This window comes from Schistocerca cancellata, chromosome 12, assembly GCF_023864275.1.
Source record: "Schistocerca cancellata isolate TAMUIC-IGC-003103 chromosome 12, iqSchCanc2.1, whole genome shotgun sequence".
NCBI lineage: Eukaryota > Metazoa > Arthropoda > Insecta > Orthoptera > Acrididae > Schistocerca > Schistocerca cancellata.
The window spans coordinates 52,375,114-52,392,295 of record NC_064637.1 but is presented as its reverse complement, the minus strand read 5'-3'; the positions used below and the strand labels follow the sequence as shown (position 1 = coordinate 52,392,295).

General features: G+C 44.6%; 1 protein-coding gene across 1 annotated transcript in view; it reads right to left on the bottom strand.

Moving 5' to 3' along the window:
* Positions 1-1,073: 1,073 nt before the first annotated feature.
* Positions 1,074-17,182, bottom strand: part of LOC126109799 (uncharacterized) — a 142,924-nt gene continuing 126,815 nt past the window's right edge. The window contains exons 5-6 of the mRNA XM_049914857.1: positions 9,338-9,484; positions 1,074-1,362 (exon numbers count right to left, since the gene is read on the bottom strand). Coding sequence (XP_049770814.1) covers positions 1,261-1,362; positions 9,338-9,484 — 249 coding nt within the window. The 3' untranslated portion in view covers positions 1,074-1,260. The remainder of the gene's footprint in view (positions 1,363-9,337; positions 9,485-17,182) is intronic.

Here is a 17,182-nt window from a genome sequence, read left to right as displayed (position 1 = left end):
CTTAATACCTCCACATTAGTTATGTGATCTACCCATCTAAGCTTCAGCATTCATCTGTAGCACCACGTTTCGAAAGCTTCTATTCTCTTCTTGTCCAAACTATTTATCGTCCACGTTTCACTTCAATACATGGCTACACTCCATACAAGTACTTTCAAAAACAACTTCCTGGCACTTTAATCTTTACTCGATGTTAAATTTCTCTTCATCAGAAACGCTTTCCTTGCCATTGCCAGTCTACATTTTATATCCTCTCTACTTCGACCATCATCAGTTATTTTGCTCCCTAAATAGCAAAACTCCTTTACTACTTCAAGTGTCGCAAGCATCACCCGACGTAATACGACTACATTCCATTATCCTTGTTTTGCTTTTGTTGATGTTCATCTTATACCCTCCTTTCAAGACAATATCCACTCTGTTCAACTGCTCTTCCAAGTCGTTTGCTGTCTCTGACAGAATTACAATGTCATCGGCGAACCTCAAAGTTTTTATTTCTTTTCCATGGATTTTAATACCTACTCCGAACTTGTCTTTTGTTTCCTTCACTGCTTGCTCAATATACAGATTGAGTAACATCGGGGATGGTCTACAACGCTGTCTCACTTTCTCACTTCCTTCCCAACCACCGCTTCCCTTTCATGCCCCTCAACTCTTATAACTCCCATCTGGCTTCTGTACAGATTGTAAATAGCCTTTCGCTCCCTGTACTTTATCCCTGCCACCTTCAGAATTTGAAAGAGAGTATTCCAGTCAACATTGCCAAAAGCTTTCTCTGAGTCTACAAATGCTAGAAACGTAGGTTTCCCTTTCCTTAATCTTTCTGCTAAGATGAGTCGTAGGGTCAGTATTGCCTCACGTGTTCCTACATTTCTACACAATCGAAACTGATCTTCTGATCCTCTATAAATAATATCACAAATTTCATATACCTCATGTCATTTTACTCACAAATGTGTGTAGATTCTATGGACTGTAGTTAGCCTTCTTAAATTGAAGCACAGTGTTGGATGTATGGAATCAAAGTCAAATTTAAAATATTAAAAAAATTTATTTGGATTGTCACAATCAAATTCATTTCAAACATTATGATAATCTGTGTAAGCCATAATACTTTTATGAATAAGTGGTAATTTTTTCATATTTTTGAAGTGAATACTGTGTGATATATGGCAATTTATATAGAATGTAACATAACGGTATAAATACACATGTCTTTTTTAGGACACACCACTCCAAATGGGCAGACTGCAAAAGGGTTCAGGCAGCGACGAGGATGTCGAAGTTTTGGGAGGTGCGGACGCAGCCGTACCACGTGCCGCCGTTCGCCATGCTGTAGAGCAGGCCGTCTTCCGGGTCAGCCTGCGGAAAAAAAGAAATGGTTCCAAAAATCAAGCAATTCATTCACTGATTCATTTCTAGTTCAGCGGAATCTTCAGAAATGTTTAACAAGTCAGCTCTCCGAAAATGTTTTCGGGCGTTGTATAAAAAGCTCGCCATCATTAACTTGACGGAAAAATTATGCAGATGGGAGAGGAAGTAGGTGAAGGTATGATCGACGATGGAAAATACACTGAAGCGTCAAAGAAATTGACACAGGCATGCGTGTAAATGTAAATGGGCAGAACACAGCGCGGCGGTCGACAAGGCCCATGTAAGACAACAAGTGTCTGGTACAGTTGTTAGATCGGTTACTGCTGCTACGGTGGCAGGTTATCAAGATTTAAGTGAGTCTGAACCAGGTGTTATAGTCGGCGCACGAGCGACGGGACACTGCATCTCCGAGGTAGCGATGTTGTTGTTGTGTTCTTCAGTCCAGAGACTGATTTGATGCAGCTCTCCATGCTACTCTATCCTGTGCAGGCTGATTCATCTCCCAGCATCTACTGCAACCTACATGCTTCTGAATCTGCTTATTGTATTCATCTCTTGGTCCCTCTACGATTTTTACCCTCCACGCTGCCCTCCAATGCTAAATTTGTGATCCCTTGATGCCTCAGAACATGTCCTACCAACCGGTCCCTCCTTCTAGTCAAGTTGTGCCACTAACTCCTCTTCTCCCCAATTCTATTCAATACCTCCTCATTAGTTATGTGATCTACCCATCTAATCTTCAGCATTCTTCTGAAGCACCACATTTCGAAAGCTTCTATTCTCTTCTCGTCTAAACTATTTATCGTCCATGTTTCACTTCCATACATGGCTACACTCCATACAAATACTTTGAGAAACGGCTTCCTGACACTTTAATCTATACTCGATGTTAACAAATTTCTCTTCTTAAGAAACGCTTTCCTTGCCATTGCCAGTCTACATTTTATATGCTCTCTACTTCGACCATCATGAGACATTTTGCTCCCCAAATAGCAAAACTCCTTTACTACTTTAAGTGTCCCATTTCCTAATCCAATTTCCTCAGCATCACCCGACTTAATTCGACTACATTCCATTATCCTCGTTTTGCTTTTATTGATTTTCATCTTATACCCTCCTTTCAAGACGCTGTCCATTCCGTCCAACTGCTCTTCCAAGTCCTTTGTTCGGCGAACCTTAAAGTTTTTATTTCTTCTGCACGGATTTTAATACCTACTCTGAACTTTTCTTTTGTTTCCTTCACTGCTTGCTCAATATACAGATTGAATAGCATCGGGGAGAGGCTACAACCCTGTCTCACTCCCATCCCAACCACTGCTTCCCTTTCATGTCCCCCAACTCTTATAACTGCCATCTGCTTTCTGTACAAATTGTAAATAGCCTTTCGCTCCCTGTATTTTGCCCCTGCTACCTTCAGAATTTGAAAGAGAGTATTCCAGTCAACCTTGTCAAATGCTTTCTCTACGTCTACAAATGCTAGAAACGTAGGTTTGCCTTTCGTTAATCTTTTCTTCTAAGATAAGTCGTGGGGTCAGTATTGCGATGAAGTGGGGATTGACGCGTACGACTATTTCACGTGTGAACCGTGAATACCAAGAGTCCAGTAAAACATTTAATCTCCGACATCACTGCGGCCGGAGAAGAATCGTGCAAAAAAGAGACCACTGACAACTGAAGAGAACCGTTCAGCGTGACACAAGGGCAAGCCTTGCGCAAGCTGCTGCAGATTTCAGTGCTGGGCCATCAACAAGCGTCAGCGTGCGAGCCATTGAATGAATCATCATCGATATGGGCTTTCGGATTCGAAGGCCCACTCGTGTATCTTTGATGGCTGCACGACACAAACCATTACGCCTCGCCTGGACCCGTCAACACCGACTTTGGACTGGAAACATGTTGCCTGTTCGGACGAGTCTCGTTACGAACTGAGTTGATGGACGTGTACATGTATGGAGACAACCTCATGAAACCATGGACCCTGTATGATAACAGCGAAATGTTGAATCTGGTGGAGGCTCTGTAATGGTGTGGGGCATCTGCAGTTGGAGTGAAATGGGACCTCTCGTATGTCTAGATGGGACTCTGATAGGTGACACGTAGATAAGCATCGTGTCTGATCACGTGCATCCATTCATGTCCATTGTGCATTGTGGAGGGGCTTCGACAATTCCAGCAGGATACTGCGACACCGTACACGTCTAGAATTGCTACAGAGTGGCACCAGGAGCACTCTTCTGAGCTTTAACACTTCCGCTGGCAACCAGACCTCTTGATATTAACATTTTTTAGCATATCTGGAATGCCTTGCAACGTGCTGTTCGGAAGAGATGGTCACCCGTTCGTACCCTGTGTATTTATGGACAGCCTCGCAGAATTACTGGTGTCTGTTCGCTCCGGCACCACTTCAGACATTAGACGAGTCCATGTCACATCGTGTTGCGGCACTTCTGCGTGTTCGGGAGGCCCTATGCGGTATCAGGCAGGTGTCCCAGTTTCTCTGACTCTTTAGTGTATAAGACTGACAAGGAGATTTCCCCAACAGTGGGATCGATTTTTGAAAAACATCTATGCGGTGGTCTGTGTTAAAATCCAATGAATCACACTCTATAACGATTAACCTAGGTGGCACACGTTTGAGAGTAATTGACGGAAAAATTTGCGGAATTTTTCGCTATGCTGCATAGCTTCTAAATGGTATAAATATGGAAACTGCTTACATGGCGTAATCATTAAGGTACTGACCTCACGTGCGAAAGATTGTTGGTTTGAATCGGATCAGGTACACTGGATTTCTTTTAATTTTAAATCTCTATCGATATTACTTCGATCATTACTTTTATTCAATTAATTAGTTTACAAACAATTTCTTTCATTTGTATCTCTGTCACATCATTTTAATCATCATTTTAACATCTTCACTTGCTCTTATTTTTTCTTCCTATCATTCTCTTTCCACTTCAATATTTGTGCATTTGAATGTAATTATTTTTGTTTATCTATCATAATGTTCTAACCTTTGAAAATGCCGATCTGTCGATTAAAAAAGCAAAATATATATTACTTATTTATTATATTGACTGTGCAATGGTGCCAAGGACTTACTTTCCGTTACGGGGGTACATCGCTTTGGATGCCAGTTGTCATACAAATATTTAATACACAATTTGTTATTGAACTATGGACAAAATAACATTGATGATGATTTGAACGAAAGCAGGGATTATAGATAAAATTAAATTCAAGCAAAAAGAAAAATTGTAATAAAGAATGCAATAACATGGACTAGAATGTTGCATGACAAAAACAAAGCAACGAAATGAAGTTAATGATTAACAGTAATTAAAATCACAGGGACAAAGAAAAATGGAGAAAGACTAATGGCGAAAATGGCAGAAAATGATGTATTTCATATGATGACTAACATGACATGACAAATTGATGGAAAAAATTATCTTTAAACCTCTTAACTGAATGAAAATAATTATCAGAGTCCTTTCGATAAAGATTTAAAAATTAAGAAAAGTATCAATGTACCTGACTAGATTCGAACTGCCCGCATTTTTTACATACGAGCGCACTACTTTACCCATTACTCACCGCGATCTGTTTGTAGTATGTTATCATTATTAAATCTTTACAGCATCACACGAAATTTCAAATCTTTTCGTCGATAACTTGCCAACAAGGGCCAACCAATATGTTTGTTTTTGTCTGAAATTTAACCCAACTCTGCAGAAGCTAATATGAACTGAAGTGTAACTGGTCTGAATGCAGCTTGGCTTTGTATTAAATGCGCAACGAAAGTATACCAATTATCTGGCCCTAATCCAAATATCCAATTACCTCGTGTCTTGAAAAAACTGTTGCAGATTTCTCGAAAGCACAACAGTAAACAGCAAGCAGGCATCGGCTAGGCTAGATTAGTATCACTAAATACGTATTCAAACTGTTGCATGTGGCAATGCATAATGACAAACAGTGAGGTGGGGAGACTGGCTGCTCCTATGAAATGGTATTCCAAGACAACGATTTTAGAATGAAGTATTATTCAAAAAGACAAGAGTAAAACTTCGCGTGCTCTTCATACATAAGATAAGCGTTACCAACACTCTGCTTGACAAAGTTAACAGCTATTAAAAAGAAGGGTACAAAGTTCACAGAGAATTTCTATAAAAATGAAACAGCTTAATCAGTTAATCTGTTAATCCATGATTCAGGGAAGTGGAGCGGTTTGTTTCTCAACTCTGGTGAAGTTAACTATCTGAAAATAATCATTCCTAACTGTGCAGTGCTGCAGTGTTACCTCAAAATTCTTCTCTTCAAAAATAATATTATTTCAAAATAGGTATTCTCTTCGCATTCTAATGTATTCATCCTACGTATCCTTACTATCCTTTGGGTACAATATAGAGTGTGACCTGGCATAGATTGTACCAGCAACGAAATATAGCAGTGTTTGTGCCTGCTATGAGAAGCCATGACCGACCTCATTTAAACTCTTCTGTCGGGAGAATTAATTTGGAGTTGGAGCAGTTGCTTGGGTCGGGTGCAGGGTCACATACTGGTTTGGTTTCTGTTGATTCTCTCAGCAGATGGGATTGTACTAGACATGGCCTACACCTCAACAGGAACGGAAAGGGTAAACTGCCTGGGCTAATAGCAGGAAATGTAAAGGGGGGGGGGGGAGGCACTGCCGTGAGTGATAATATACCAGTGGTCATAGGTGCTGGAGCAGCACCTTTTTTAGGATAGGTAGGACAGAACGAAGTCAAGTTCTGAGAGAAGTAAAGATTGAAACATACCTTCAGTTTGATAAAGAAATCAAACAGCATAATCCTGGCACATTGGATCAGCGAACACAGCTGTTGGTTAAAAATTTACAGCAATAAGCAGAAATTTTATTTCCATCCGATTTCATCTCGGTAAATGTGAAATGGCGACTATCTTTAGAGCATCAAAATATTCGAGGGCTTAGAAGTAAAATTAATGAACTACTTATGTGCATTGATGAATCAGAGTCATCGAACCTAGTTGATATAATCTGCCTCTCTGGACATCATATGACCACTGGTATAGATATGTTAAACCTTACAGAGTTTAAGTTCAGTCAGATGAAAAAGAACTGTGACGTTTCAAAATGACACTGTAATTCTGAAAGAGAAAGGAAAGCACATACATGCGGACTGGAAAAGAGTGGATTATTCTCGAAAAGAGGTTATCAAATGAATATCAACCAATGTAAAATAAGACCATCATGTCATCGGAATGAGCGAGCACCTCGATAAATAAAGAATGGTGTTATTGACGTATAGTAATGTCTGCACTCCTAGCAGAATCACAATAAACATATAAAGAGAACGATCTCAAAACCACTATTTCTACGATATATCGTACAACTAGTTTACGAGTCACTTTATTTGGTCACTTTTATCAATTGAAGACACGAAGTTTGTAAATGTGTTGCCTACATGTGATGGAACTTTATTTGTAAAGTTCTGTTTACATCGCACAAATTTTACAATTCGCAGTTACCCGCTTCGGCCGCTGCCGTCGTCAGATCTGTTACAAATAGAACACCGGCAGTGAAACGAACTATGTTTAATTGGCTCAAGTGAAATTTATAGCAGGCCAAGCGATACATGACAAAATGAAAACTACTTACATCAGCCATGTATACTAACCATATGCGGGGTGGTTTTTTCCACCATGTACAAACTCGGATAAATCTAATGAACATATGTCCGGAAATGTATGGTTTCCATGCTACAAACCATTTATTTAATAATACATTGTCACAGAGGCTGTGGGCTAATACGTATTATACCATACAGTCAGTTACAGTATGTAATCATCGTTGATCCATTATGGACCATGGGACAAAGGCTGGCTTGTATTTCTTGATGCAATAATTTACCAACAGCCGTATGTATTGTAGAAATTTATTTTATGAACTTCTTATGTGCTACTAGTTTCGGCATTACGTTGGTGCCATTTTGAGTTCCCACACGTCATAGTCGTAAAATCGCTATACACAGAAGGAGCCATATAACTGGATCCGTGAACCAAATCGTTTGCAACAGCTGTTGGTGGCCAGGCGACACAGAATCGTTGTGCAACACGTACTTGGGCATCATAATTTTTTGCACGTCATGGTTCACGTTTCCCATGTGGCTGACCACTTTCTGTTTCCTTAAATAACGTAACTACCCGGCGAAGGGTCCGAACACTTGGACGATGTCGTCCAGGATACCGAGCAGCATACATAGCACACGCCCGTTAGGCATATTGATCACAATAGCCATACATCAACACGATATCGACCTTTTCCGCAACTAGTAAACGGTCCATTTTAACACGGGTAATGTATCACGAAGCAAATACCGTTCGCACTGACGGAATGTTACGTGATACCACGTACTTATATGTTTGTGACTATTACAGTGCCATCTATCACAAAGCGAAAAATGTGGTCCAACTAAAACATTCATATTTCCTTACGAACTACACGAATATGTAATAAAAAACGGGGGCTCCTATTTAAAAAAACGCAGTTGATATCCGCTTGACCTATGGCAGCGCCATCTAGCGGGCCAACCATAGCGCCATCTAGTTTCCCCCTTCAAGCTAGACAAGTTTCGTTCTTTGTAGTTTTTCTGTTTGACGCTTATTTCGTGAGATATTTGGCCCGGTCGCTATCGATGGACCACCCTGTATATGGCGGCTATGCATGGCTCTTAACCATGTAAATAGTTCGCATTTTTTTTATGTATCACATGTCCTGTTTACATTTTGCCTCAGTCAATTGAACTTAAATCGATGCAACACTGATTTTCGATTTGTAACAAATCTGAACTTGAGAGTAGCCCTCTTCCTCCCCCCTTCCATCCTGTGTTTTCTCCCCGCCTACCCTCTCCCTATCTCCTTTCTCCCCCCCCCCCGAGTCCTTTTGTACTGCCCTCCTCTGCCTTCCCCACTCCCTAGCACGTCTGCTCAGCACCCCCCACCCCTCTTATGGATCCTCATCTTCCATTGGCTCCTTTCCCCCCTCCCCCTTCACTTTTCCTCTCCTTTCCCCCTTTTTTTCCCGTCATCCCCCACTTGCTCTCTGGTGTGGTATGTCATATTTGTGCCAACTTTTTAGTGCCGTGTTTCAGTGAGTGTTCAGTGTTGTGCGTCTTTCCACAGTGTTGCGAACAGACATCATGCTGTCGCTGGGTGTGCATTTTATATCTGTTGCGAACAGAACCCAGACTGTCGCCGTGTTTTTTAATTGTCTGTCTATTATTTTTCTGCTTCCTGTGTATTTTATTAGCATCATCGACCCTGTGTTTTATGTTTTAAGCTCCAGAATTTTCTGGCATTTTACCTTTAAGTCACCGATTTATCGCGATCTGTTATTATATTTTTATTATCTTCATCTTTTTAAAACAAATTCTGTAGCCTGAAGAGTGGCGTAATAAGCTGCTGCCAGCCCGCCCCCTTTAGGGGGAATCGAAACTCAAATGGTTCAAATGGCTCTGAGCACTATGGGACTCAACTGCTGTGGTCATAAGTCCCCTAGAACTTAGAACTACTTAAACCTAACTAACCTAAGGACAGCACACAACACCCAGCCATCACGAGGCAGAGAAAATCCCTGACCCCGCCGGGAATCGAACCCGGGAACCCGGGCGTGGGAAGCGAGAACGCTACCGCACGACCACGAGATGCGGGCAATCGAAACTCAATAAAGGAAAAAAAAAAAAAGAAAGTAGCTGAGACCGCTGACTGTGAATTGTAAAATTTGTGTGGCCTAGCCAGCTTGACAGGCCTTTAGAAATAAGATTATTGTTTCAGAAATGGTACTTGAGCGTGTGCACACCAGTACAGCATACGTCAGGGTAGCGAAGTAGTGCGCCGCAAGAGTGATATAGGGTCGTATGGGGCGTACCCTTATATTATGACCTGTTTAAAGGGCACGTACCGTTCCGAAGTGGTATTTCCCTTCGTCGAATGCCCTTCCGAAGTACAGCGGCCTTCCAGAGGCCGTTCTTCCGCAGACGATGGCGTTCTCTGGTGCCACGTAGCCGCCCATGGCTGGTTGCCAGGAAGTATTGCGGCACGAGAGCACCTGGAAAGTCAAAGCACCATACTGGAGTCTCACAGAAAGGTCGCAGAAATCGGAAGTAACACGAGCTGAACCCTGAAACACTTCTCTTAAGTCCGCATCAAACCAGCTGCGCAGTAAAAGCTGAATATACGGGGTGTTCAAAAAGCCTCTCCGCATTGCCGTATGATAGTTAGCCGCATGTGCCGTTTGCCGCAGTGAATACAGCGGAATGAAACTCAGTGAAATAAAAGTTATTAATTTATTGAACATGGCTCTGAGCACTATGGGACTTCAATTCTGAGGTCATCACTCCCCTAGAACTTAGAACTATACTCCTGGAAATGGAAAAAAGAACACATTGACACCGGTGTGTCAGACCCACCATACTTGCTCCGGACACTGCGAGAGGGCTGTACAAGCAATGATCACACGCACGGCACAGCGGACACACCAGGAACCGCAGTGTTGGCCGTCGAATGGCGCTAGCTGCGCAGCATTTGTGCACCGCCGCCGTCAGTGTCAGCCAGTTTGCCGTGGCATACGGAGCTCCATCGCAGTCTTTAACACTGGTAGCATGCCGCGACAGCGTGGACGTGAACCGTATGTGCAGTTGACGGACTTTGAGCGAGGGCGTATTGTGGGCATGCGGGAGGCCGGGTGGACGTACCGCCGAATTGCTCACCACGTGGGGCGTGAGGTCTCCACAGCACATCGATGTTGTCGCCAGTGGTCGGCGGAAGGTGCACGTGCCCGTCGACCTGGGACCGGACCGCAGCGACCCACCGATGCACGCCAAGACCGTAGGATCCTACGCAGTGCCGTAGGGGACCGCACCGCCACTTCCCAGCAAATTAGGGACACTGTTGCTCCTGGGGTATCGGCGAGGACCATTCGCAACCGTCTCCATGAAGCTGGGCTACGGTCCCGCACACCGTTAGGCCGTCTTCCACTCACGCCCCAACATCGTGCAGCCCGCCTCCAGTGGTGTCGCGACAGGCGTGAATGGAGGGACGAATGGAGACGTGTCGTCTTCAGCGATGAGAGTCGCTTCTGCCTTGGTGCCAATGATGGTTGTATGCGTGTTTGGCGCCGTGCAGGTGAGCGCCACAATCAGGACCGCATACGACCGAGGCACACAGGGCCAACACCCGGCATCATGGTGTGGGGAGCGATCTCCTACACTGGCCGTACACCACTGGTGATCGTCGAGGGGACACTGAATAGTGCACGGTACATCCAAACCGTCATCGAACCCATCGTTCTACCATTCCTAGACCGGCAAGGGAACTTGCTGTTCCAATTGGACAATGCACGTCCGCATGTATCCCGTGCCACCCAACGTGCTCTAGAAGGTGTAAGTCAACTATCCTGGCCAGCAAGATCTCCGGATCTGTCCCCCATTGAGCATGTTTGGGACTGGATGAAGCGTCGCCTCACGCGGTCTGCACGTCCAGCACGAACGCTGGTCCAACTGAGGCGCCAGGTGGAAATGGCATGGCAAGCCGTTCCACAGGACTACATCCAGCATCTCTACGATCGTCTCCATGGGAGAATAGCAGCCTGCATTGCTGCGAAAGGTGGATATACACTGTACTAGTGCCGACATTGTGCATGCTCTGTTGCCTGTGTCTATCTGCCTGTGGTTCTGTCAGTGTGATCATGTGATGTATCTGACCCCAGGAATGTGTCAATAAAGTTTCCCCTTCCTGGGACAATGAATTCACGGTGTTCTTATTTCAATTTCCAGGATTGTACTTAAACCTAACTAACCTAAGGACATCACACACACCCATGCCCGAGGCAGGATTCGAACCTGCTACCGTAGCGGTCGCGCGGTTCCACACTGAAGCGCCTAGAACCGCTCGGCCACACCGGCCGGCAATATTCATTTTTACTAACAAATTTTCACATAAATGTTGACAGTGTACCCCCTGTTGTTGAATACAGAATTTAATTAGTCTAATCATGTTTCCAAAAAGAAGCTGTATCATTTCTCCTGTAACAGAAGCAGTGAAAGTGGATATTGCAGTTTACAAGAGCGAGGTGGCGCAGTGGTTAGACACTGGACTCGCATTCGGGGGGACGACGGTTCAATCCCGCGTTCGGCCATGCTGATTTAGGTTTTCTGTGATTTCCCTAAATCGCTCCAAGCAAATGCCGGGATGGTTCCTTTCAAAGGGAACGGCCGACTTCCTTCCCCGTCCTTCCCTAATCCGATGAGACCGATGACCTCGCTGTCTGATCTCCTTCCCCGACACAACCAACCAACCAGTTTTCAAATCATCGATGGATTTTGGACGCGTTTTTATAGACAGTTGCTTTCGCTGCACCCCAGAAGAAAAAGTCAGGTGGTGTTAGGTAAAGTGGAAGAATAAGTCAGGTGGTGTTAGGTAAGGCGATCGTGGAGGCCAAAGTCCCTGTGAAATTATGCGACCACCGAAAACATCAGCAAGCGGCGACACTAGAACGCGATCTTTATCGCGGTTGCACCATCTTGTTGAAAATAACCGTTCAGAATTTCACTTAACACACGTTCTCCTATCAATGGATGCAGAATATCACTGCAGTATAGTTGTGCTTGTCTTGTTTCGTTGAAAAATATGGGACCCACAACCTGACGTCTAGAAATTACCGTCCAAACTCCCATTTTCACAGAGTGAAGTGGTTCCCCATGAACACACAATGGATTTGCAGTACTCCACATACGAGAATTTTGCGAGTTCATATACCCGGATAAATGAAACCACGCCTCATCATTGAAAAACGTTTCATTAAGAATATCCCTTCCATTCAGTTGAAAGAAATTTTTGAACGATTGACCATAATGCAGTCCATTGCCATGATCAGTATTATTTAGTTCTTGCACGACTCTCATTTTGTATGGGAAAAGTTCTAATTTTTTCCTTACAGCTATGCGGGCCGTTCCGACACTAACATTGATTTCCTGGGCGAGTTTTCTTACTGTTCGGACCCGTGGACATTTTATCGGGAATATCGAGTAGTTTAACCTGAGACAAAACGCTAGGACGACCACTTCTCGGTGCATCTGTCACTGCACCCGTACTTCGAAATTTGTTAATCAAATCTCGCACAGTATCGCGATGCGGCAGTATTGTCTCCGGGAAAACTGAATTAAATGTTTGACGAACTGAAACTGTGTATTTACCGCCAGCTTTGAACACTCGTTCGACTAAAAACACATGTTCTTCAGTGGTTATCATTTTAACAATGACAAAAACGAAACAAACGAACAAAGGAACTATAACGTTCACGTCAACTCGTAACGACACACACCAACGATACTACTGACGCTGGCTGAGATAAACGAAACAGTGGAATGTTGGGAGAGTCCACTTGAATGGAAGTAACCCAGGCAGGCGAACAATCATACGGCACTGCGGAGAGACTTTTTGAATGATAGCATTCAGTTTTTGTTGGTGCAGCCTCTTCCGGAATTAAGGTGTTGCCAAATTTGGAAAAATACATTTGTAAGTATTTCGCATTTAAAAGAGCTGTAATCGATAAAAACGTGTTAGCACAACACTTAATATTCTATCTCTGACGCTACTACTGTATCACACTAAATAATTAGTGATGAGTCAAATGAAGCTAAGCAGAGGTATTATCTAAAACTAGTTACAGGTTAACAACATTTTAAAATAGAAGCTACTGCAAACACATCCTTTCAATTTTGAAGACAAGCAATCGCGTGTTCCACGATGAAAGTGTGGTGTCACCGCCACTTGCTAGGTGGTAGCTTTTAAATCGGCCGCGGTCCATTAGTATACGTCGGACCCGCGTGTCGCCACTGTCAGTAATTGCAGACCGAGCGCCGCCACACGGCAGGTCTAGAGAGACTTACTAGCACTCGCCCCAGTTGTACAGCCGACTTTGCTAGCGATGGTTCACTGACAAAATACGCTCTCATTTGGCGAGACGATAGTTGGCATAGCCTTCAGCTACGTCAATGGCTACGACCTAGCAAGGTGCCATTAGTAGTTTATTGCAGAATCTACAGAGTCTCATTTGTATCGTCATGAGTGATGTACCACAAGGATGGATTAAAGTTAAGTATTGCAGAAGCTACGTACTTTTCTTTATAGCATTCATTACGTATCCTGTTTCAGACCTATCTCTAGTCTGCGTGAGTGTAACGCGTGCCTTTCGGCTACTTCCGAGTGGCGTGGCTGTCTTGTTACGCCACAACAGAAAGACTTATCTCTGTTTTAAGATAGGATGTGGTGCATTAGCGACAAACTTGACTTAACAGCCAGTGCATTTTGTAAGCAGTTATAAGAATACATAGAATATTACTAATCATAAAATTCGATAAGTGGAGAATTGAAAATGTCTTCGAAATAGCTGTAATATATTCTTCACCATTTAGGTGTGTACAAGTACAACTGTTCACCAGTGCTGCACGTCTCTAATGACCTTGTTGCCGACGGGTTGTTAAACACTAATCTCCTTCTCATATATGCTTCACAAGACACATCCTCATGTCTAACAACAATAAAAACCACAGTAGGAAATGAGTATGTAAAAAATCCGCATCAGTTGCGAAATGTTTCCGGTCTTTATCCAGGTTTCAGCAAGAGTAATCTAGCCTTCTTCAGAAGCAAAAAAAAACTAATACACGCCAGAATAAGGCACACGAAAAGCTACAGTTCCGTGGTACTGTGTCAAGCAGCGTTACTTAGCTGAGGAACAGCCCCAGCCCCTCTTCGTGATAAGCGGTCGGTTAGCCGCGGACGCTACGTTGAATATTTTCCCTGTGTTCTCCTGGTCAAAGACTACCTGCCAGGGTAGTCGAGAGTGCTAACCGCTGCTTCCTAGACTCGGGTAGGCGCGCCGGCCCCAGATCGAACCCGCCTGGCGGATTAACAACGAGGGCCGGTGTGCCGGCCAGCCTGGATGTGGTTTTTAGGCGGTTTTCCACATCCCGCTAGGTGAATACCGGGCTGGTCCCCACCTTCCGCCTCAGTTAACAGGCGTCGCAGACGTTTTAAACACGTTCGCCCTGTTTACGATTTACACTAGATGCAGAACACTGATTCCATCTCTGGGGGTACAGGGTCGCGGCAGGGAGGGCATCCGGCCACCCCTAAAACTATCATTTCCAAATTCGTTGTAGCCACGCCGACCCTGCGATCGCTGCGGGACTATGGAATCAGCGAAAGAAAGAAGAGACCAGTAACATTTCGCAACTGAAGCGGATTTTTGACATATTAATTTATCACAGTTGCTGACGGGGCCGCAACATGTTAAAAAACAGTAGAAAATGCCGGCAACGACTTATGGACTTCTCTAGTACATGTGCCTTCATGTCACTGCAAAATCGGTCACCACAGTTCGATCCCCCCCCCCCCCCCCCCCCGGGCAACACCGTCTGTTGCTAGGTACACTGTCTTCCAGGTAAGGCACTCTCCGCTACCGTTAAAAACAAATGGAGCTAAAATCTCTTTCATTGTAAATTCAGGAGTAATGCAAATGGTCTGAAGTTCATCAGGTTATTTGTTAAAATACGGTAAATATACACTGACGTTAAAGAGAAACACCTTGAACGTCTAGAGACAGGACGATCATATTCACAGGACGTGTATATTAGCATGTTCTGCAAAAATGATTAGTATTTTAGTTACCTCGGTTAAGCATCTGTCGTGGTGCCTGGTAGGCACAAGGTTTGCCACGTGCCCTGATAAATTGTTCCATACGTGATGGCATCGACGCGTATATGGTGCTGATAACGTCCTGTGGTACAGCCATCCACGCTGGATTCACCTGGTTCCAAAGTTCATCTTCGGCATTGGGTCACAGAGCCGCTCCAGTTGTTTCACCATATCCCACACACTTCCGATTGGCTACAAGTCAGGTGATCTGGCGGGCCACGGCAAGAGGCTGACATACAGTGCCAATAATAAGGCAATAGTTTGTGAAGGAACATGTTATGTAATGTTATGTTTTGCTAACCGGGGGCCTAGAAACGACAGAGAGGCTCCGTCCCCGCCGCAGCTGCAGTGGTCCGCAACCCCACGATGACTACCGCAGTCCACTTCACCCCTCTCCGCCCCACTCCGAACCCAGGGTTATTGTGCGGTTCTGCCCCTGATGGCCCCCCCTAGGCAACGTCTCACACCAGGCGAGTGTAACCCCTATGTTTGTGTGGTAGAGTAATGGTGGTGTACGCGTACGTGGAGAACTTGTTTGCACAGCAATCGCCGATATAGTGTAGCTGAGGCGGAATAAGGGGAACGAGCCAGCATTCACCGAGGCAGATAGAAAACCGCCTAAAAACCACCCACGGACTGGCCGACTCACCGCACCTCGGCACAAATCCGCCGGGCGGATTCGTGCCAGTGACCGGCGCCTCTTCCTGCCCGGAAAGCAGTGAGTTAGAGCGCACGGCCAACCGGGCAGTCGAAGGAGCATGTGGTTGTGCATTGTCTTGCTGAAAAATGGCGTTTGGGGTGTTGTGCAGAAAGGGTATGGCTACAGATCTCAGGATCTCTTCACATAGGTCACACTGGGAACAGTGTCCTGGACAAACACCAACTATGATTTGTGATTGTACCCAATAGCACCCCTCACCATAAGGCCCTGAACTGGCGCTGTATGTCTCGTGCGAATGCAGTCACTGTGATGGGGCTCCCCTGCCTGCGGCGAAACAAAATGCGGTCATTATTTTGAACCTGGATTCGTCCGAAGACACTATCCAATGCCATTCCTGATCCCAGTGACTTTGTTCCATACGTCATTGCCCTCTAGCATGTCTGCACGTTCGCCAAACGTAGGCAGAGAAGTGGACGATGAGCACTTAACGCATGCCGTAACGAATGGTGGCGCACTGTCACGCTTGATAGTGTACGATGTGTTACACTGTTCCACTGTTGCGCCAGAGCAGAGTAGGACGCACATCTGTCCTTCAATGTCATTCGAACGAGGTGCCGATCTTCTCAGGAGGTGGTCTGGGTGGGGCGACCTGATCCATCTCATGGCCTTCCGTGAACCATTCTACACACACACGTTACATCTACATATCTACTCCGCAATTCACATTTAAATGCTTGGCTGAGGGTTCATCGAACCACAATCATCCTATCTCTCTACCATTCCACTCCCGAACAGCGCGCGGGAGAAACGAACACCTAAACCTTTCTGTTCGACCTCTGATTTCCCTTATTTTATTTTGATGATCATTCCTACCTATGTAGGTTGGGCTCAACAAAATATTTTCGCATTCGGAAGAGAAAGTTGGTGACTGAAATTTCGTAAATAGATCTCCCCGCGACGAAAAACGTCTTTGCTTTAATGACTTCCTTCCCAACTCGCGTATCATATCTGCCACACTCTCTCCCCTATTACGTGATAATACAAAAAGAGCTGCCCTTTTTTGCTCCCTTTCGATGTCCTCCGTCAATCCCACTTGGTAAGGATCCCACACCGCGGAGCAATATTCTAACAGAGGACGAACGAGTGTAGTGTAAGCTGTCTCTTTAGTGGACTTGTTGCATCTTCTAAGTGTCCTGCCAATGAAACACAACCTTTGGCTCGCCTTCCCCACAATATTATCTATATGGTCTTTCCGACTGAAGTTGTTCGTAATTTTAACACCCAGGTACTTATTTGGATTGACACCCTTGAGAATTGTACTATTTATCGAGTAATCGAATTCCTACGGATTTCTTTTGGAAATCATGTGGATCACCTCACACTTTTCGT